This window comes from Diplotaxodon limnothrissa, linkage group LG2 (genome assembly GCF_057381915.1).
Source record: "Diplotaxodon limnothrissa isolate DT_005_m linkage group LG2, D_limnothrissa_male_GT1.1, whole genome shotgun sequence".
Taxonomy (NCBI): Eukaryota; Metazoa; Chordata; class Actinopteri; order Cichliformes; family Cichlidae; genus Diplotaxodon; species Diplotaxodon limnothrissa.
Window position 1 is genome coordinate 2,281,910 of NC_140597.1, and position 22,972 is coordinate 2,304,881.

General features: G+C 42.7%; 1 protein-coding gene across 1 annotated transcript in view; it reads left to right on the plus strand.

Moving 5' to 3' along the window:
* The window catches only part of stox2b (storkhead box 2b), a 55,149-nt gene extending 37,494 nt beyond the window's left edge, over positions 1–17,655 (plus strand). The window contains exons 3-4 of the mRNA XM_085365435.1: positions 7,743–10,131; positions 16,505–17,655. Of these exons, the coding sequence (XP_085221561.1) occupies positions 7,743–10,131; positions 16,505–16,709 (2,594 nt within the window). The 3' untranslated portion in view covers positions 16,710–17,655. The remainder of the gene's footprint in view (positions 1–7,742; positions 10,132–16,504) is intronic.
* Positions 17,656–22,972: the final 5,317 nt, after the last annotated feature.

Below are 22,972 nucleotides of genomic sequence, written 5' to 3' on the forward strand. Positions count from 1 at the left end.
ATCAGAGTGTCGAAATTGTGGACACAACAGGAAGTTGTCATTGAGTGTAGTGAGCATTTGATCACCTCCAAACCAGCCAGAATGATTGAATGAAGCTGAATAAATGCTCATGTGCCACAGTGATTATAATCAGTCAGTTATACATCTGGATTATGGTTATGGTTGGGTTTTTGCCTTATAATATAAAGCACCTTGAGGTGACTGTTATTTAATGATTTTGCTTTATATAAATTAAACAGAATTGAAATGAGTTGAATAGATCTCATTCTCATTCATTGAAAGATTCTTTGAAACACATCACCCAGGTATTTCTTCCCACTTATCCGGGCTGGGTGACTGGGGCAGCAGAGAGGTCCACAGGGCCTCCTCCCTGTAGGACATGCCTGGAACCGCCCAGGAGGATCTTGTCAGATGTCAGAACCACCTCAACTCACTGCTTTTGATGTTCAAGAGTAGCAGCTCTATTCTGCGACACTCTCAAATGACTGAATGTGCACACATTAATGGAAATACAATATACGCTACTTTTCAAAAGTTTGAGAACAGCCCAGTTTTTCCAGTTATTTATTGCAGTTCAAGTCGTTCAAGTCCAATGAACAGCTTGAAATAATACAAAGGGAACTGTGAGAGTTTTAAAACAAAGGTAAGGTTACCCAAGGGTGGGATATAAAACCTGCAGGACACCGGCCCTTGAGGCCTGGAGTTCGACACTGTCACGGTTTGCCGGGGCAAGCCGTGTGGAATATGAAATAGGACCCAAAATGCGGCAGCTCTGGTGCAGATGAGTGTTTATTTACAGGGGTGTGAGTACAAACAGCGGTGGCGACAAAACATGAAACCGGAAACCTAAACTGGGTAAACTAATAAGACAAACCAGAATGAGGATGCAGGGAGGTCCGGAGAAATACATACGGGGAGACCGAGGGGAAACAACACAGACGAACCAGCGATTACCAAGACAGAAAATACAACTTAAATACACTCAGAGAACACAGGGAGATTACACACAGGTGGGAGACACAGCTGGGAGTGATTAACATGACGAGACCAGGGAGGCAAACTGAAAACACTCACATAAGACGCAGACCTTCACAATAAAACAGGAACACACGGGGGGGAACAGGGTAAACACCAATTAGAGAACAGAACCAAAATCGCGAAGAGAAAACACAAAACGCTGGGTCAAAAGGACCCAGGATCATGACAGACACCCCTTAACAATTTAAAATCTGCTCTGCAGCAATGGAGGTTGATTAAGCCTTGAAAGATGGTGCTACTAATTCCTACAGGTGTTCCAACTTTTCTAGATTACTTCCAGCCCCCTCTGTCTGCATAAAGCAGTGTTGAACACACTGTGGTACCATACCTTCGTGAGCATCAGTTGAACAGTATCGTACTGCAGAAAGTAGAGTGTTGCTACAGAAATGGCAAGAAACAGACAATTAACAGTGGAGGAGAGACAGACCATCATAACACTTATAAATGTAGGTCTGTCCTACAGAGAACCTGCAAAGAAAGTCAAGGTGTCAGTGAGTCCAGTTTCCTTCACCATCAAAGGCTCCCTGAACCAGAACAGCTACCACAGCATTCTGCAGCACCATGCAGGATCCTCTGGTATGGACCTAGTTGGTCAGGGCTTCATCCTACAGCAGGATAAAGACCCCAAACAGTCCAAGCTGTGCCAGAACCACCTCAGGAACAAAGAACAAGATGGTGAGCTTGGAAACATGGAGGTCCGGCACAGTCTGTTTGCTTAGCCTGGCAGGGCAAAGGACACTGTCTGAACTATGGACACGCACACACATATACACTTACACTGATAAGCACTCACTCATCCCCCCTCCCCTTCCAATGCCTTCGATGCTTGTTGCATCCTGGGAACACAAGGCGGGTCTGGGCCCGCGCTGGAGAGTCGGTGCAGTGGCAGGATGGCTGCTGTGTTGCCTCATCCCCTACCCACCTCTGTTGCTGGTCACGTGCTTCATAATGTTGTGCTGTGGACATTTATGTGCTTTCTGTGCAGAGGAGTTTTTTGTTTCCTGTTCTCATGCTGTCCTCCTGTAGCCCAGCATGAGTAGAGGTCTCTTTTTTTTCCTCTTGTACTTTCCCATTGTAGTGTACATTTCACTGTTTTTTTCTGTAATGCAACCGTTCTCTGACTTGTATCCCCATGTGATGTCTGTGTTGTGTGTGTAAGGTCGGGGGGCGGGTTCATTCCACTGCTGGGTAACCTGCCACTGCATGTGGCGAATAAAATTTGAACTTGAACTGAACTTGAACTAAATTGCATAATTTTCAATAAAAACTGGAAAAATTGGGGTTTTCTAAAACTTTTGACCGGTAGTGTATAAGGCAGTGAAACAATTCTAATTAGCTTGAAAATTGATATTTGGTATGACCACCTTTATTCTTCAACCTCACCTGAACTCTGTTAGCTGAGCTTTCTTGTAATTTCTTTAAGTAGTCTCCAAGAATAGTTTTCTGGGCTTATTGAAGTTCTTCTTTGAATGTTGGCTGCCTTTTGTTCTCTCTGTCAAGACGATCCCACACTGCTTCAGCAATGTTCATCATATTGTGTACCATGTATTATGAAACATTATTCTTTGAACCATAACATACTAAACCCCTCCTAATTCAACAAAGAAATTTTTCAAGCGATTCACTGTGTCTTATTACTCTCGCTACCTGGTCATCGTCTTAGCACGATTGAGGTGGCTGAACAAACACTCACTGTTTCTGTGCATGCAGTCTATCTTGTATTGCATCAGTCTGGATGCAGTGAAAAGCTGCTATGATGTAACTGACAGTAATAACTCCAGACTGGTAGAGGAGTGAGTGAAGGAGATGCTAAAAAAGAAAAGAGAAACATGGAGATTGAGGGGTTAGTTACGGAAAGAAAAAGTAACAGTAAGCAACAAAGTAGAACAAAGAAGAAAAATCAATAAAAAAAACTGCAGAGAAAATCCCATGAGGATTGAAATAGAATCACTTTTCACTCCAGGGTACATTTTTGTAACCCAAAAAGAATAAACAGATTTTCCTGTGCTGTTTACCAGTCCATAAACTTAAACTGATGATGATGTTGGTTATTTACAATGGGTAAAGTAATACTCATGGTGTTTACTCATAGCAGCCATGTGACACCAGATTGGCTGTGTGCGGTTTTGTCAGGGTAGAGAGCCGTTAGCATATCATCCTGCAAACCTTGAGTGTAGATCTGTAGAAGACTGCATTCGATTCCTAAGGGCTGACAGGGACGCCTACTTCACTGCCTTTCTCTAAAACCATCGGTGGTTTTAGAGAAAGGCAGTGACTTTGCTTCCACTGTCAGAGGCCATAAGATGATTTGTAATCTTTGCTGCTGATTCTGTACTGTGATAAGTTCTGAAACCCAACTTAAACCCTTAAACTAAACATTTCCTCTACAGAAGATCAGTTAGCTGTTTTACAACTACTCTTTCAAGAACATTTGGGTTAAAAGGAACTTTATAGATTGGCGTATAATTAGTTCAGACAGCTGGATCAAGCTGTTTAATTATTCCCACTAGGGGTGGGCGATATAAATGATATACGATAGAAACGATATAAATTTGGCCAACGATAGAGATTTTGACTATATCGCGATAGCGCATGTTGATGATGTCATCAAGCTGCCCCTGTTTTGGTCGAAAGCATCGCAGCCAGTGTTGCCAACTTAGCGACTTTGTCGCTATATTTAGCGAGTTTTCAGACCCCTTAGCAACTTTTTTTCTAAAAAAAGTCTCTAAAAAAGACGTGAAAGCACGTATCGCTTTTACTCTCAACAAGCAGCGGGTGCTGTAACGCAGTCTGTTCTTCTTTTACTCTTATGCTGTTTTATGGAACACAAGGTTTAAAACTACTTATAAACACACACACAAAGTAACTCCACCAGAGCGCCTATTTCGGGTCACTTTTGCCGGTCCAAGCCCGAGTAAAGGAGCAGGGTTGGAATTGTGACATTAAAAAAAACAATAATTGCTAAAATAAATTTAATTTGTAGTTCTAAATAAACTCTAAATGCATTTAGGACATTTTTTACTCACTTTATGTCTCTTCCACGATGTTATTTCTCTCTCTAACAACACAGGTTACAATTAGATTAGCATGACCAATTATGCAAATTAGGCGATGATGTCATTTAGCGACTTCTAGCGACTTTTACGACAACCAATAGCGATTTTCCTTACTGAGGAGTTGGCAACACTGATCGCAGCGGCTACAACCATTATCATCTACAAATTATGGCGGGCGACAGTCATAGCAAAGATGAAGCACTTTTGAAATATGGGGAAAGCCAAAAACTGCGCTTCCTCCACTTCCGTAACATTGATTCATTAATGTTGAATTCTCTCACAGCTACTCTGTTCCCATGTTGTTGCAGTATATGAATGACTAACCTCGTATTGTGGATGAATAATCTCAGTTGTTCTCCTGACTGAAGTTTGGCTCCTGTATAGCATCCTGCTATGCGACTGCATTTGTCCCTGACCACCAGAATCCCTCACGTTAACTTTTATCGAGTGGAAAAAAGTTGGCGTTCATCCTCCAGCTTCACTGTGCTAATGTTATGCTAACATAGCTGTGTCGCTAGCAATCACGTAGCACAACATTATATACCAGCTAGCCCAACTTCAGTAACCCTACAAACGTCATGCTGTTTAGTTTTCTGTCTTCATTTATGTTGGAAGTGATAGCAGAGCTGTACGTTTGAATTTTCTCAGAAATCTCTGTCAGAACATGGTATGTCATCTTTAGGTGGAAACTAGCGAGCTAACTTCCTGGTAACTTCTAACTCCGTTAAATTTAATAAATTCTGTTTTCATGTATGCCTGGATGTTAAACTTCATAGTTTCACCTGGTAAAGCAGCAACGCTGATGATTTTATTAAAGATGAAAGAATTTAGACCGTTTTTAACTCTCAGCGTTTGTTTGACTTTGGGACCTGAAGTTGACGGAGTTTTGGACCCAGATACTCCGTGAAGCTCCTCACTACGGCAGCCGTAATGCTCTGACAATCTATGGATTGTAGCTCTCCTCAGCCAATTGTAATCTGGAAAGCCCCCCTTATATTTGCTCTCCCCGAGAATTTGTCAGCGCTGTTGCAGGCCTGCTTAAAACAGAAATGAAAAAAAAATAGAGCTGACTGTTAGCTCCAAATGTTAAGGTTCAAAATTGAGGAAGGAGAGTACAAACCACCCATGGTCCAGAAGGTCTTGGTCAAACAATGATTTTAATGAACACACGTGTGGGAAGACACTCTGTACGCAGACAGCCAGTAGTCCTCGACTTAATCAAAGCATGAACAGATATTTTATAGCATCAGGGTTTGATTTACTGACGCCCCTTCATGCGTCACAGATACATTTTATACATAGATCAGACTTTCAACCCAGAAGATCATCTTCTATTTTCATGGCTGGTACTTTCCGTTCTTATCTTAAAGTGAATTGTTCCTCTTTCTTGTCGAGACATGACTAATCTCTCCTCTAAATAAATCTAACTCATGTGTGTGTGTCACGACCTCACATGCTCTTTGTGTCACCTCTTCACCTACTGTCTGTGTCTCGTCCTCAAATGCTCTTTCTCAATTCACCTGTTGCACTTCTGACCTTTTACCAAACCAGAGGCTCACTGAGACTATGTGTATGTCTTCTACTAAATAAATGTTTTAACCAAGAACCTCTACTTAAACCTTAATATGAAATGATCTGATATATAAGTGTTTTGTAAGCATGTATTGCAATTCCTTCTATGGCTCCAAGTCACTTGCACAATAGATTGTCCGAACATCGCGCCGAACAAAGCTTCCGACCCCCAATTAATTGACCGAGCTCCAACTCTTTAATAAGCACAGATATGCATTGTGTATAAAATAGTCATAACTGCTTAAGGCCTTCTTAAAGCTATCTGTTACATTGTTAAAGCAATGATCATTTTGAATAACCTAGTAATTCAAATGGCCTCGTCTGGCCTGCTCCTCAAAATAACTATCTGCTTTCACTTCTGCATACAACTTCCTGTCAGCCTGCAACTCAGTCTTTCTGAAAGAGACACTGTTTATACCTCTGAATGCAATATCCATGCTGCAGATTATATTCTTAATGCAATGGTACTGATGACAATTATTTAACAATAGCAGTAAAATAATTTCCCTGCTCCACACAACCAAAGTTGTACTAAAACATTTTTTAACAGATTTCTGCAGCCAAAATCAGTTCGAGGTCAGTAAGCACAACCAGAATTCATACATAAGGCACAATCTCGATTTTTGAGAAAATTAAAGGATTTTAAGTGTGCCTTATAGTGTGGGAAATACGTTATACAGAAGAAAAGAATCCATCCATCCATCCATCTTCATCCGCTTTGTCCGGGGCCGGGTCGCGGGGGCAGCAGCCTAAGCCTGGCCGCCACCCGGCACACAATGCACCCGACCCCTATGGCGCCTCCTGCGGGTGGTGGGCCTGCGGGAGGATGGGCCCATGTCTCCTCTTCGGGCTGTGCCCGGCCGGACCCCATGGACTAAGGCCCGGCCACCAGACGCTCGCCCTCGGGCACCCTCCCCGGGCCTGGCTCCAGGGCGGGGCCCCGGTAACCCTATCCCGGGCAGGGTAAACTGTTCCCTCGGTGTCCTTTTCATAAGGGTCTTATGAATCGCTCTTTGTCTGGTCCCTCACCCAGGGCCAATTTGCCATGGGAGACCCTACCAGGGGGCAAAAGTCCCCAGACAACATAGCCCCTGGGATCCCTGGGACACACAAACCCCTCCACCACGATAAGGTAGCGAAATACGTTATACAGAAGAAAAGAATATATTGCAATATATATCGTTACTGCACATGCTTCAGATTATATCGCGATATGGATATGAATTCCCACCTTAAAGGCATGTGGTGCCATTTTGATCATATTTAAGATTGAAGCATTTATTAATAGTAGGTCTTCTTTGAGCAGTTTTCTGAGACTTCATGTTGATGGGTTTTTTTAGGAAGTGATTACTGAAATTAACTATAGAGTCTCTGTAAAGATCAATAGTACTGGATGCCGCTGTATATAATGATACGTCTGTGAGATGTATAATTTTTTCCTCAAATGGTTAAAATTTGTAAAGAAATTCATGAAGTCATTGCTGTTTAAGGTTAAAGGAGTGCCTGGCACAACAGAATTCTTCCTCTTTGTCAGACTGGCTCCCTCACTGAAAAGAAACCTGCGGCTGTTATTATTTTCTTTAATCAGTAATGAATAGTAAGATGTCCTAGCTTTACAATTTACAATAAACATTTTTCTGGGCTAAATGAAGATCTAAATTAGTGAGATGCCATTTCCTCTCCAGGGTACAGGTTATCTGTTATACCACTAACCTGTTCTGGGTTAGCAGGTAGAAATATTACTTTAGTCAGAAATACTGGCTGATGTTGAAAAAGGGGGTAAAGGTACATATTGATATTGATATTGCAAAATGAAACCTTTTCTGTCCTCACTGATGTTGAAGTTATTTCAAATCTTCACTCTGGAACTAATCTTTAGAGCTTTTAGTGTACACGTGTGGGCCAAACAATAACATTTCTGTGGCAAGGGAATTTTTGCTTTTAAACATAGTATGATTAATAAAAATCCTGGATTGTATGTTTGTTTTTTAGTTAATTATGTTAGGGGGCGGGTTTAAATGAGGTCTTTGTAAAGAGCCAGTGGACTTACTGCTTCATGTCTCTGTCTTTGGTCAGGTGTACCTACACCAACGGAGGAGGTTTTGCGCCATACTCTGAACATGCTGGTCCGTGAGCGGAAGATCTACCCGACACCTGATGGATATTTTATCGTAACTCCTCAAACCTATTTCATTACTCCAAGCCTAATCCGAACTAGCTCCAAGTGGTATCACTTGGAAGAGCGTTCTGCTGACCGACACCAACATCAGAACCAGCAGCAGCAGCATCAGCAGACACAGTGCACCTCCCCTCTCTCTGGCACCATAACCCCTTCCACCTCCGGGGGTGTGCGAGAGCGAACACACCCAAAGTCCAACCAGAATCACAGCGGGGGAGGTGGGGATTCTTTTTACAACAACAGTTATCGTGGAGACGACCCCCCTAGCCACCACACCACCCTGCAGCGGCGATCCCCCAAAGACCACCGGGAGGCGTACTCGGTACCTCACTCCCCACAAACACCCCCTCAGCAAGCAGGAGCGAACACTGAAAAGAGCCGCAGTTCACTCGGGTTCCCATTCAAGACGGATACACTAAACAAGCACCGAGGTGGGGGCGCAGCAGGAGGAGGGGTAGCAGGAACTGCAGACATAGAGAAACAAGCCGGAGCTAGTGCTACAGGAAGTCGAAAGTTTGGTTTGAAGTTGTTTCGCTTGAGTTTTAAGAAAGATAAGGCCAAGCAGCTTGCAACCTTCTCTGCACAGTTCCCCCCCGAGGAATGGCCGCTACGGGATGAGGACGTACCCAGCCAGCTGCCACGCCACGTAGAGATGGAGATCATCCGTAGAATCAATCCTGACCTCACAGTGGAGAATCTTGCTCGACACACAGCAGTCATGAAGCGTCTTGAAGAAGAGCGTGCTCAGAGGAGCAAAGCATCGTCGGCCAATCACAGCTCCAGAAGTAGAAGAAGTGGGGGTAGACACAGAAAGCAGTCCCAGACCAAACTTAGCCGCTCGCATAGTAAGACAAGGACTACTCGCTGTGAGCCAAGTGACAGTTCCCATTTAGAGTTGGCCGAAAGGGACTATAGAGGTTACTCATGCTCACTGGCTCGGTCACCAAGGGAACAGGCAGTGGCCATGGAGCGGCAAAGGGCCCGACTCCACCTGGCACACAGCAACCCTAACATTCTTGACTCCTCACACCTGCCCGTTACTCCAGAGTGGGATGTGTCCGGAGAGCTTGCCAAGCGACGCACAGAAATGCCTTTCCCTGAGCCAAGTCACGGCAAATCAGCCCACCATTCTAAGGTCCACCGCTCGCACTCCCACACCCAGGAGAGGAAATCCAGAAATGAACGCAGCAACAAGGCCAAGGAACGTTCCCGATCAATGGACAACTCTAAAGGTCCGCTTGGAGCTGGACTGATTGGACCACCCGATTATTATGATGACCGGAGCCGTTACTATACTGATGATGGCACCCTGCGAGCTAATCAGAGCTCTTCTCACTACTCTCGTGCCACACCCACTTCCACTAAGGTGCCTGGGGATTCCCTGAGATTGGATGGGAGCAGGAACTTGGAGAAGAGTAAGAGCAGGGATAGTCTCCCAGCATATTCACCAAAACCACTGCCTAACTCTGCCTCTCCCGATGATTACTTCCAATGCCCTGGATCCTCTGAGGCTATTCTCACATCAACAGCTCCTCTGGGAACTCTGGGCAAAAACAGCCATGATGGATTAAAACCAGGTAGTATTGACAGGCAGACTGATAGACAGACATCCCATCCACCAGAAAATAGGGAGGACTTAACAAAGGTGGGACCTAAGGGCAGCAGCTTGCCACCAATACCCCTCTCTATCCCTGACCTCCCTCTTTCTAATGGACGACCTGCCCACAGCACCTCTTCTAATCAGGAGAAACGAAAGGAGATCTTTAGTAAAGATACGCTCTTCAAACCTCCACCTAGCCTGCCTTTGCCAGGTTACAGCTCTCTGAGAAAACCCACAGCCCTTGCCTCCTCAAATCTGTCATCATCCTGCGATGCTCTTGATTCCCAAGAAGCCTTCGATGCTCCTAAGCCTCTGTTGGCAACATCATCTGCTCCATCACAAGGGACTGAACCCACATCCAGTGCTGCAGATGCAAACTTTGACTACTACAATGTTTCAGATGATGATGAACTTGAAGACGGAGGCGCGAAAAGTCAAGGAGAGGATGAGAAGCCTGGAGGAAGCATTGCTGTCATGGGAGGAGGTGGAGCAGGAACCATGCAATGGCTGCTGGAAAGAGAGAAAGAGAGGGATCTGCAGAGGAGGTTTGAAAGAACGCTTGCCTTCCCAGGTGTCAAAGAGAACCTTCCGGAGCCCAGTCAGAACCAGCAGTCAGCTCATTCTGCTCGGCTGGACAGTATGGACTCCAGCTCGGTCACTGTTGACAGTGGATTCAATTCCCCACGGTGAGAATATTTATACTGTACACACTACAGCCATAAACACCAACACTGTACATGGGGGGTGGATGCACTTCAGAATAATAAAACCCCAGATTAAGCCTTTGTTCGTCAATCTATATACTTTATAATTTAGTATCTAATTGAGACATTTTACATTTATCAAGTGTAGATAAATGATATCAGTGATATTTAATCTCAAATTACCACGTTCCTGACTTCCATAAGTGGAGGAAAATGTATGGATAGTTTGCAGCAACCTTCTTCATGAGCCCTGTGCTCCACCTAAGCTGTCAGATGCAGAGCTCACACACATGATCCGGGCACGTTCCCAAACAGTTCCTAACAGAAAATCTTATTCTTGTATTCTAAACGTGATTATTCCCCTTTAGTAGGGCTGTTCGATATAACGATGTATATCTGATGACGATATAAAAACGTCTGTCGTTTCATTTTACGCTATCGTTTGTTTCGTGGTGTCGCAAAATAAACTGTTTACAGCAATATTTGTTCATGGTTCTGATGTCACTGTAGTGGCTATATTCATTTATTAAACTACAGAAGCGCCTGTTTTTATGCGTTGTCGTTAGCAACAACGATGGTAACAGCATCGCGTGTTCGCTTGTTTATGTTCCACATAAACCTTTCACAATAAAGCTCAAGATCCTGTTGAGACTTTTCAAAATAAACTGAATCACGTGAAAGAGCAGATTATTTACAGATGAGAAGCAAAAAGAGCCGCCAGGTGCTAAAAAATAAACCTTAGACTCAAACGTTAGAACAGGCTTCTCCCCGCAGCACGCCGTGTAATAAATACTCACAAAGAAAACGGCGGCCGTTACAACTTGTGTCTAAAAATGTATCGTTTCATGCATCGGTTAAAACACTCGACTCCAGCTACATGACGCGCAGCTGGAAACACTTCACACAAGTGGAGATTCACAGAGTTTACAGAAAATGTTACATTTGTGTGATTTATATCGTTATCGGACGATAGATGTCTTATATCGGGATATGAGATTTTGGTCATATCGCACAGCCCTACCCTTTAATTCCCTCTAACTGATGTGAATTGACCTTGAGACACATATGTAAAAGCTGCTCTTATACTGCATTTATCAATTGCATTGTTATTAGATCATCTGGAGTGGGACACCATAGTGTAGTGGATACCTGCTGGGGATGGATATTCCTTTTGGTTTGTGTTATGGAGGTCATCCAGTGAAAGTCTGACAAATCAAAGGTACAGACCTACTGTGTGTTTGACCTGCTGAGGTATCTAATAAAGTCAGTATGAAATGAATGTCTGACTATAACAGTGTATAAGACATTTTGACACCAGGCTGAATGATGTATATCACAGATCTCAGAGACTGCACGTGTGGTGCTGAGCTGTGGGGCTGCTCGTGTGCATTATGGACTCATTTCTCACTGTGTTAAACATCCACTACTAATCCACTGGCTCACTTTAAAAACTATCTTGATTGCCTGCATGCATCTTCTGTTATGGTCCCCCCATGGCACTGAAAGAGAAGTTCCTACAAATAAATATGTAATGAGGTCAACTGCAAAAAATAGCTACGTCCAAGGGCCAGATTTACTAACGCTCGGCACCACAGCAAAACACACTTTTTACGTTAAAAAGCTTCTGTCAGGCTTTCATAAAGAGGGCCAGTAGTTGTTTGGAACTGAAAGGTGTGGATGCAGTTATTGTGTTGGCTGGCCTCAAGGCACTTTATTTACTTTTAGGAGTTTCCCTTCGGAGAATATTTAAATCAATCATAAAAATGTGATTTGTGTAAGTTTGGGACATTTTTATTGTTTCATTGAAACCAAGTCGTGCTCAACTTTAATGAAAAGTTTAAGAGCTGTACAGAGATACATCATTAACATGTTCTTTTATCAACACAGACGCACACAAAGACACACACACACAGACAGGTCAGCTGTTACACACAGATTTCTGATGTTTAAGGTGGAACAGTTTGTAACGGTGCTCCTGAGTTTCAGTGCCAAAGACCTCACATAGTTACCAAACACTTCTAACAGGCGAGTCCAGTTTTATAGTGAAGTGACTTGTTTTCATTTTCCTTAACTGCAACAGTACAGAGTGTAAAACCTCTGCTTACACTGTATTCCTTTTGTTAGCACAGTTACTCCTTCGCACTCTAATGTTTGACACTCACAAGCTGCCCTTGGAGTAAACTGACTACATATTTGTACATGAACCAGCGCACTGTTAGGTCACCAAAGATTTCTTTCACCCTCTTCAGCTTTTGTAAATGCATCATCATGCTAATTTAACTGAGAGCTTACAGCCACAAAGCTGGCACCTCAGCTCTTTGCTAAACCCTGACAGCAGCTTTTTGATACTGCATGCTGATGATACTCACAATGACAGCTTTGACCACTCAGACTTTATTAAGTAAAAAAGGTTGATGTGATAACTGCATTTCATAGGACCGAGGGTTTGATCCTACAGTTACATTATCACTGCTCTGATAGTGGCAGATCTCCATACATTAGTCAACACGATTGACTGTGATACTGTATGAACTGCTTAAAAAGTCATTGAGAGGTGTGAAGTACTGAAGTACTTCTTAATTGTACTTAAGTACAGTTTTCTGGTATCTGTACTTTAGCTGAGTATTTATTTCTCTGACAGCTTTGTACATGGACTCCTTACATTTTGATTTAAGAGGGGAGTTGTGCTTCCTGTCAGTGCACTGCTTCAAACATTAGAACCATTAGAGTCTAAACAGTAGCACATGAGAGTCGATCCAAATGATGTATCTGCCACCATGGGGCTATTGCACACACAGAGACGAGAGAGACAAAACGATGTCATTTATGCATCATTTATTACAAGTTAAAAGTGGGCCAGTGGTTTATCTTTTGGTCTTGTCAACACTGGAATTAGTGCGGATGTCCAGAAGCTGTGGTCACGATACTTCAGCATCTAGCTAGCCCGACAGACGAGGAGCGCTCAAAGATGGAGTTCTGATTTTTAAGTTGTGGGTAATTTAAATGCAACGTTTTTATCAGATCAACAAATATCAGCAAGCATACAAACTGTGTGCAGCTTGTTGCTAGTAAAAAGTACAGCTGCTAGCTTCCCCAATGAGACAAAAGAACGAGAGCCAACTCAGAGATGGAGAAAGATAAGAATAGAATAGAATAGAATTCAACTTTATTGTCATTGCACATGCACAGGTACAGGGCAACGAAATGCAGTTTGCATCCATCCAGAAGTGCTTTAGTGATATAGATATATTACAATATATATTAGCAATAATATAGACATGTGAGTATATTACAGAAATGGGTCTATTATGGTATGTTATAATGTACACGGTATGAAGTATGTTGTGAATATTCTATAACTATAAGTATGTACAGGCTGTAGTGAGTACAAGCTATGTACAGGATATGAACAGGATATAAATATGAAAAACTATACAGAATATGAAATAAATAACTTTACAGAATCTGGGATATACAGCTATACAGAAATGGGAACTATGCAAGTTGTAAACAGTTGTAGGATTAAAGATTATCGAATGTACAGAATGATTATTTACACAGAGCTATACAGTAGTGCAGTTAAGATAAGTGAGGGTGTAGATAGTTTCTACAGAGGCTATATAAAGTGCTAGTGGTTGTGAGTGGTGGTTCAGTCCATGTTATTATTGTGTTTGAGGGTACAGTTGTCCATTGTGGGGGTGTGTATGTTCAGTCCATGAGTTTAACGTGGGTCAGATGTCAGGAGGCAGAGTTCAGGAGTCTGACAGCTGTGGGGAAGAAGCTGTTCCGGTACCTGGTGGTCTTAGTCCGGAGGCTCCTGTAGCGCCTCCCAGAGGGCAGGAGGGTGAAGAGTCCATGTGATGGGTGACTGGGGTCTTTGATGATTTTCCCAGCCCTTTTCAGACACCGCTTCCTGTAGACAGGACACGTGCAAGGCTGATAACGCTTAGTTTCATTTACCATCTGGTATTAAATAAATGGTAAATGGCCTGTATTTATATAGCGCTTTACTAGTCCCTAAGGACCCCAAAGCGCTTTACATATCCAGTCATCCACCCATATTCACACACTGGTGATGGCAGCTACATTGTAGCCACAGCCACCCTGGGGCGCACTGACAGAGGCGAGGCTGCCGGACACTGGCGCCACCGGGCCCTCTGACCACCACCAGTAGGCAGTGGGTGAAGTGTCTTGCCCAAGGACACAACGACCGAGACCGTCCAAGCCGGGGCTCGAACCGGCAACCTTCCGATTACAAGGCGAACTCCCAACTCTTGAGCCACGATCGCCCATTAAGACAGCCCGTGAAACATCTGCTTACATCTAGTTGTGTAAATCCACAAAGAGCACGTCGGAGCAGCACCACAGGTCAGCTGACCACAGCCTGTAATATTGACTGGAGCTCACAACAGCAATGACTCATTTTCCTGTTTAGGTGTGGAGGCCCCGTCCGCAACGTAGCAACAGACAATAGATTTACATATGTGCTACATATGTGAGTAAAGTCAGTACATTCTTACTAGAAAATAAAGTTTGTTTTGAACATAATTACCTCATAGGATGGAATTCAAGACAGAAGGTGATTTATAGGAATTTAATATTTCTTTCATTTCTTAATAACTGCACAACAATTGTTGCCTTCTCACTGAGCTTCTTGTTGATGGTCTGGTCCGTGTGCACCTGGTAGAGCATCAATCACTGTGGACACTAGTGAGCGTAGCATGCTTCTTCATGTTGGGTAAACATATTTAAGTCTTATTTTATTCTTTTTTAAGTAAAATTGCAAACATTTTATAGGAGGAAGCTGAACACAAGGATTTAGCCTCCATTAGAAAAACAAAATGCTTCCAGCCTCTGAGGAGGGGGTCAGTTTTTTCTGAGCCCATTCAAGTTGAAGGAGCCAACCGTGCCATCCTACTCTGGATCACTGCAAACACAAAGCTTTAGTGAGTCTCCTTTGCCCATCCCAGCCAGCCTGTGGGAGCCTCTACAAGTCATCCTTCAGATCATTCAGGTTGCACAACAAGTCTTTCATTCTGATACTTTGTGTTTGTGCGATATTTATATTTGAGCTCTTTGTATTTTTCACACGGGGCCATGTAGGACTCAATTTTTCCCCTTAATGATAAAAACCTTTATTTAGAAACTGCATTTTGTGTTAACTTGTTATCTTTGTCTAATGTTTAAATTTAAGTTTAAGAAACATTTAAGAAATATTTAAATGTGAAAAACATACAAAAAATAGGAAAGAGGCCAATACCTTTGTAAATGTAACTCTGTGATGTGTTATTTCATTTAGTTTAGTCAGTTACTGTCTGTACTGTGTCGGCTGTCACCACAGGATTCTGATTCTGAGTGATTCTGAAATGAAGAATGAAATTGGTCACAATAATAAATATAATAGTAATAATAACAATAATAAAATTAGACAAAAAGCAATGTGCAATAGAAGGTGAGATTTGAGGTAGCTATAGTGTTATATCAGTTTAGCAGATAATAATAATGACAATAACAGCTACTATATATACCAATCAAAAGTTTTTCCAGTTTTTATTGAAAATCATACAGTTTAATGTCTCATTGCATTTTGAAATGAAAGCATAGGACAAATAAGAAGTTAGAGTGAAAAAACTATCAAAATCAGTTTATAGACCAAATATATTCTGACTCATCAAAGTCGCCCCCTGTGATATAACAGCTGAACACAGCCGTGGCTTCTTTCTACAACACAAATCAAATCTTCTCCCACATCTGGAGCAGATGTTCCCATGAATGTGGACCTTGTAGCTGCTTTGCTTTCGCTCTTCTGTCCAGTTCAAACCAGCTCGATGGGTTTAGGTCTGGAGACTGTGCCGGACCTCCATGTTTCCAAGCTCATCTTGTTCTTTGTTCCTGAGGTGGTTCTGCCACAGCTTGGACTGTGTGGGGTCTTTATCCTGCTGTAGGATGAAGCCCTGACCAACTCGGTGCATGTAGGAAGTAACAGCAGCAGCTTTCAAGGCTGATCAGCCTCCGTTGCTGCAGAACAGATTTAAAATGTTTACCCGTGTTGTCCCTGAAAAAGGCCTTTTTGTATAATTGTGAAATGTACATTATTTTACAGTTTTGGTGACCTTACCTTTGTTTTAAACCGCTGGCAGCTCAACACTTACCTTTGTACCATTTCAAGCTGTTCACTGGACTTGAACGACTGCAACAAATAACTGTATAACTGTTCTCAGACTTTTAACTAGTAGTTTATATACACAAACACATGTGTATGTATATATATGTACACACACACACACCAATGTCAGCTTGAAGAACCTTCTCTTATGGTTGTGTTATTTCTAATTGTGTCTCTGTCACTCTGCAGAACGAGAGAGAGCTTAGCATCTAACACCTCTTCAATAGTGGAGAGTAACCGACGGCAGAATCTGGCCTTGAGCCCAGGCCACCTCAACATCACCACTGGAAACGGTCCTCCTTTCTCCTTCCGTGCCATTCCGGAACCTGCTGGCACCCAACCAGAAAAACTCCAGAAGCCCAGTGCCTGCCTTGCGTCAATCACCAGCGTCTAGGGTCAGAACTAAGGGCTGGGCAGAACACAGAGCCAGTGGACTGGTCAGAAAATCAGTCTGCATGGACTGTTACAGTGAAAGCTGACAGACTGACTGGCAGTGCAGCTGTGACAGGTCCTTTGTGATTATACCTGCTAACACACATATGGATGGACAGACAGGAAGTTAGATCCCCAGGAAGCAGCTCGTTCACACAGAACTACACACACCAGGATATTGCACACTGTCATTCTCTAGCCTCTAGTTTACACACTACAGCTTTTGTGTTTTTCATACGTGTGGGTTCGAGTGAGTGAGTGACTGAGCGAGTGACTGAATGCTTGGATAATCTGTAATCTCAGGTTATGTTATTTTCACGCCCATTCAGCTGCTTAAGATTACTTAACCCCCTCCTGTGGTGTCAACTGGTATTACACCCTGAGAAGCATCAGTCCTCCTGACCTATAAGGGGTTCCCAGAGTTTCACTAACCAATTCTTACTCATTACTTGTCTCTGTTTGCCCTCAAATAACATTTGCCAATGGCAACACCCTTTAAGGTGCAGTGCCACAGAAAATGGCAATAAAAACCTTTATCATCACTCCAAAACATAACAACACATGTGAAGTGGTTATAAAGGACAGTTGTTTTGTTTTATACGAGAACATTTCTGTAGAATGTATGGAAGCATTTCTTATGTCTATGGTGCCCATCTGAACTCCCCGACACTGTTGGCGGTTTCTGTGCAGGCAGCAGTTAAACATGGACGGCTGCAGGTCCAGAGATGAGATTGATGATTACAGACTTTTACCTTTTGTTCTTTTTGTTACCCTTCATGTCCATTGGCTACAGTCCATCCAAAAACTGTCTTATTAGTCCAGTGGACATAGAGTCCCTTGTCCAGTCTCATAGAGGAAAAACCCCCAAAATCAGTGATCAGATTTACATTATAAATCTATACATTACAATACTCTACACCGACAACTACATTTGTGTAGTATATTATGTGTGTAGGTAACATGAAATATTTCTTGGTATCCTGAGTCGCTTTTCTTGTTGAGATTCATTTCATTCAGGTTCTGGACGTATTTATTAGATGAGTTTTAGACGCTGTTGAGGCTCTACAGGCGTTATTACGGCTTATTTCACTGCTCGTCTTTCCTCCTATAATACAGATATCGTCATTCTAGTCACAGTAACCACCACCAACAATCTGGAGACTATAAGCAGCGCGTTGTTGGAAATACTACCTCGACAAGACAACACAATAAAGGAAAAAACTCTGAACAAGTGAATCAAACAACAAAATTTAGACTCCTCGATGTGAAACGGCTTTAATCAGTGGACATGAGGGGTCAACGTTTACTTGTTTACTAAAATAACCGCCCACGTTCCAGAGACAGGAAGTGCATGAGAGTTCACGTTATAAATCCTTGTGTGAGAACAGCAAAGTCTGTGCTACATGTTAATGTGCCATGTACAACATTGCAGTTGCACTTGTAGTGACTTAGAGTCCAACACAGAATGCAAGCTCTAACAAACAAAGCATCCAGTCTGGTATACACACACAGAGAAAAAGACAGGGATTTGACATTTTTAGTATTTTTGCACAGCTTTTTCGCCGATTTATATTTTTATCAAGTTTATAAATACTTCCGTTTGTCTTCAAACGGCTTGAATCAAAACCTTGAGCTCTTCACTCCTGGTGCTAAGATGTTTTGTGGTCAGCGAGACTATAATTAAAAATGAAGACAATATGGTGAGATTATAGTATCATACGGCTGCTGTGCTTGCATATCTCTGGCACTGACCATTCTCCCGTTTACTGGCCAGCAGCACAGAGTCCAGACTGACTGGCAGGTGGAGCACCTGACTACGTCACAGTGATGTGTGAACTAAAAGCTACATTTGAAAATTGTTATAAATCATGCTTGAAATTGGGTTCCACAACCTCTGTAGTGTTTTAGCAGTGATTTCCTCTCATCCCTTTTTCTGTTTCACTGTTGCCATCCGGTAAGTTTCTCTCTACTTATACCAACTACCTCCATAGAAGCGAAAGACAGTCTGAAACATCACTGTCATTAGCCTCTAGCCTGCGAATGTCTTACAAACACATGTATTCAGTGCTCTCCAAGAGTAGGTTAACGGTACAGTGATATTTCACCCTACCGTCTGTGTATATACGGCATATTCAACTGACACATGAACAGTGTGGAGTAAAAGCTGCTCGTGTTGGATTCCAGTTGACTTTTAGAGGGCACCATAAATATACTATCACACTACATATCAAAGTGTCGACGTCACTGTTCTTTTCCTTTACTCCATCCAGTGCTGACTTTCAGAAAAGTTCTCATTAAAAAACAATTTCACATCCACATTTCACTTGTTGTGTAACTGACGTCATTTGTTGGTCTTTGCATTTTCCCCTGTGTTGTTCTACATCGGGTCCCCTGCAGTTCTTGGGTTGTATCCCTCAGGGATGTTCTGTTCTCTGGAACAGAGTGTTCAATGTTAAGTATTCTAGAATTGTAGCCCTTAGTCAATCATGCCTGAAGGTTTCTACCACTTTTACCAGTTTTAGTCACCTTTTGTCAGTATTCAACAAATCTGCGAAACATCCTTTATCTCTGTAATAAGGTTCTCGTCTCTGCTCTTTCCCTAGAGTAGGTAGTTTTTCTTACTACCTTTACACTAGGATTTTAGTCCCAATTATACTTTTACACATAGGTTGTTTGTGCCATTTGTACCCACGTTGTAAGACTATAGAAAGATGAGAATAAGTCCCGATATCACTGCTCCACCTTCACCACTGAGAGTGAGTCCTGTCCCTGCAGATACAGAAACCTTAGGCTTACTGTCACAGATAGGTTGAAGCCTCAATAGTAGAAATGAATCTCTGCATCTCTTTCACCACGTTTGAAGGTTTTTAGCTCTTGTTCCACAGCAGCGGGGTCCTTCTTTGTTCCACCAGTGAAATGGGGCTTTGTGTGCCTGCTGGAACACGTGTCTCTCATCTCTAATGTTTGCACTGCTCCCTACCCCGAGCCTCCACATTGTCGCCTGGCCCAGTGGCCTTACATCAACCCTTCTCCAGCACAATCCCTGTTTCTACAGTGACAGTCCATGAAATGTCTTCCCTCAACATTAGCGGTTGTTTTTAAGACTGGAGATTCTCAACAATAACAATGTTTCTAATGGTGACAATATGTCATACCTGTAAATTATGTTCATCTGTTATAACTAGTCAAAACAATTTAAATAATAAAAAGGAGGGATTTTTAAAAATGTCTATAATATCCAAAAGTCCCTTTGATGTGTCGTACTGGTGTTACTGTTGTTGTAGTGTATGTAATGCCTAATGGGGATTGTGTTACTTTTTATGATAATAAAATAACAATGTTTGGTTACATCGCTGTCTTTTCATTCATTACTGCAGCCTTCTTTAAAGCGATGCTGCCAGACCTGCAGCATAAGAAGGGCTCCTGCAGATGAAACGGCTGCATGTGTGTGATCTGCCACTCGAGTGATTTTACTGCTTGATACATTTTAAAAGCATTTCTTTTGATATTCAGTGTGGATGAAACAAATACGTGTCATTAGTCTGCATCATATCTTTGGTTTCCATGAATATGTTGTCGTTTTGCCTCCACCAGCAAACACCAATATGTAACTGAAGCTTTAATTCAAAGGGTTCAACAAAGAATTGCAGTATTGCATCCTGTCTCAGAGTGATGCTGAAAAACGAGTTCATGCATTTGTTACTTTTTGGCTGGACTATCCTCCACTAGCTATGCTTCTGTCGGTCTAGGCTGATGCACTGCTCGACAGCAGTGGGCCACAGAGCTGATGGGTCCTGGAGCCACCTTCTCTTTTCCTTAATCTGTATACATTGTGCTGTCCTGTGTGGTGCAGGCCCGGGTCCTCCCTGCCGGCCTGGTACTCTGTCTCTTCGCCCCGCTCTCTGGGTTGGGATGGGTGCCGCTCTGTTCCCGGAGACTGGGACTCAGGTAGGCTCCTTTGGGGATGGCTGTCTTGCACCTTTGGGAGTGGGCATGGCACCTGGGTTGCGTTGGCCAGTGCTCTGCTTGGGTTTCAGGTCTGTTCGGTGTCCCTCAGCTTCTGCGGTGTGGTGGGCTCTTCTGGTTGACTTATACTAGATCTCTGTGGGGGCTTTAAACATCTGTGCAGTGCAGGTTTCTTCTTACTCTTTGCTATCAGCTGTGACCAGTCTGGAGCTTCTTGGTTTTACTGATGATTTTGGTGAGCGTTGTGGGGGTGCACCTGTTCTTACAACACAAGTTACCGTACTACCTGGTGTTATCTAGACAAGTGTCCTCACCTTTGTGTGAATTTTTGGTCTCCAGCCTCAGGGTGCACTTTTAGGGGTGTGCACGTACACACAGACACAAAGAGGTTGGGGGGGAGTAGGGGAGTAGGGGGGAGGCTAATGATGTTTCGAAATAATATTGATTGTCAGATGCCTCAACATATAAATGATAGTAACATGTGAGCCATTTAGGCTGTGGCTGGCAGTAACTTAAGAACCAATGCCTCTCCACTGAAGTGAATGAAGGAGGAGAGAACTGAATAAACCTCTCTGGGAGGAGCAGAATACGTCATCTTTTCATCACGCAAAAACCAAGACAAAGTTAAATTCAACTATATGAGCCGCGGAGTAAAGTTAAGGGTTTCAAATGTGAGCGATATGATTTTGAGCCTGAAGTCCATCAATGAAATGCTTCTTGAATGTGCTCGAGAACAACATGCATGGCTGTGGATGATCTTTAGGCGGATACTGACGGGCGACCACCGCGCATGTTTAATGTTCTCGTGCAGCCCCTCATAGGCTGACTGACGAGGCTCATAGTTACCTCTGGATAGTGACAGGCGGAAGGAGAAGTAGTTCCTATCAACTAGGTGCTATGTTGGTGAAATCATGATGGTGGAGTATTTATTTTCATGTTAATATAAAATACACATTTGCCCCGTCTATGAATCTTTCTCTGCACGAATGCTGTTATCGGAAGTCGATGATCAGTGATCGGCACAGCCAACAGGTTCGCATCGAGTGCGCACTGAGAAACCTTTGGTAGTAGTGATGGGATTTCCGGCTCTTTTTAGAGAGCCGGCTCTTTCGGTTCGGCTCACTAAAAAGAGCCGGCTCTTTCGGCTCCGAACCGGCTCTTCAGGTTGTTTTGTTGCTTTAATTAATTTATTATTAACAATAATATAAAATTATGCACAAAAGGAATTACTAATGTAAAAAAAAGTGGTTTTATTTGTATATGTTTATATATAAATATATGCGGTGGCCCCTAGAGACAAAACACGTACAAACTCCAAAACACATTTCTAGCATGAACTGAACTTCCAAAGCAGAGCTACTAGATCACTTAAATTACACAATTGAAAGCATGTGTGTATTGTTTGTGTATTTATACACAGGCACTCATATATATTCAAATAATTTTAAAAAAAAGTTCATTTACCTGTTACTACCACACACCAAATCCGGTCGTTGGTACTTGCTGGCTTGTGTAGCCACTAGGTAACAAAAGCTCAACACTGCGCCCAGCATCCTGGAGCACTTCTGTTGTCTTTTGTACGTGTTTTGGAGTTTTTACGTGTTTTGGAGTTTGTACGTGTTTTTACGTGTTTTGGAGTTTGTACATGCTTCAGAGTTCGTACGTGATTTGAAGTTTGTATGTGCTTTGTCTCTAGGGGCCACTGTAAATATACTTTTATTTTTTCACTCCACATAAAATGTAATAAATAAATCATATAATACAAAAATCAACTATTCACATTTCAACTTTTTACTATTTGAATTTTCAGCTTTTTCCTTTTACAAATTTAAAGTGAAAACAACACAAAACACTGCAAACCACAACACAATTAAATATAAATTATAATATGAAAACAAAAAGAAGATGCACATCCTCTGTCATATGGACCTGCATGAATAAACTTTCTGAATCCTTTATCATCTGCAACCGAAAATAGTTGTGGATGATTACTATACCTTTCTAATGTTGTTGTCCCTGCCTCTCTTTCTCTCTCTCTGGCTCTGTTCCTGTGCTACTGAGTGTAACTACCGCCCCTCCCCCCTCTGCCCAGCGTAAAGCACAAGGCTCAGGTGCGAAGTGAAGCGGAAAAAAAGTGCGAGAGAGAGAGAGGGTGAGAGAAAGAAAAAAAAACCCACATGACGGCTCGCGATAAGGAGCCGGCTCGCGTCGTTCACGTCAAAGAGTCGGCTCTAAGAGCCATTTCGTTCGCGAACGACC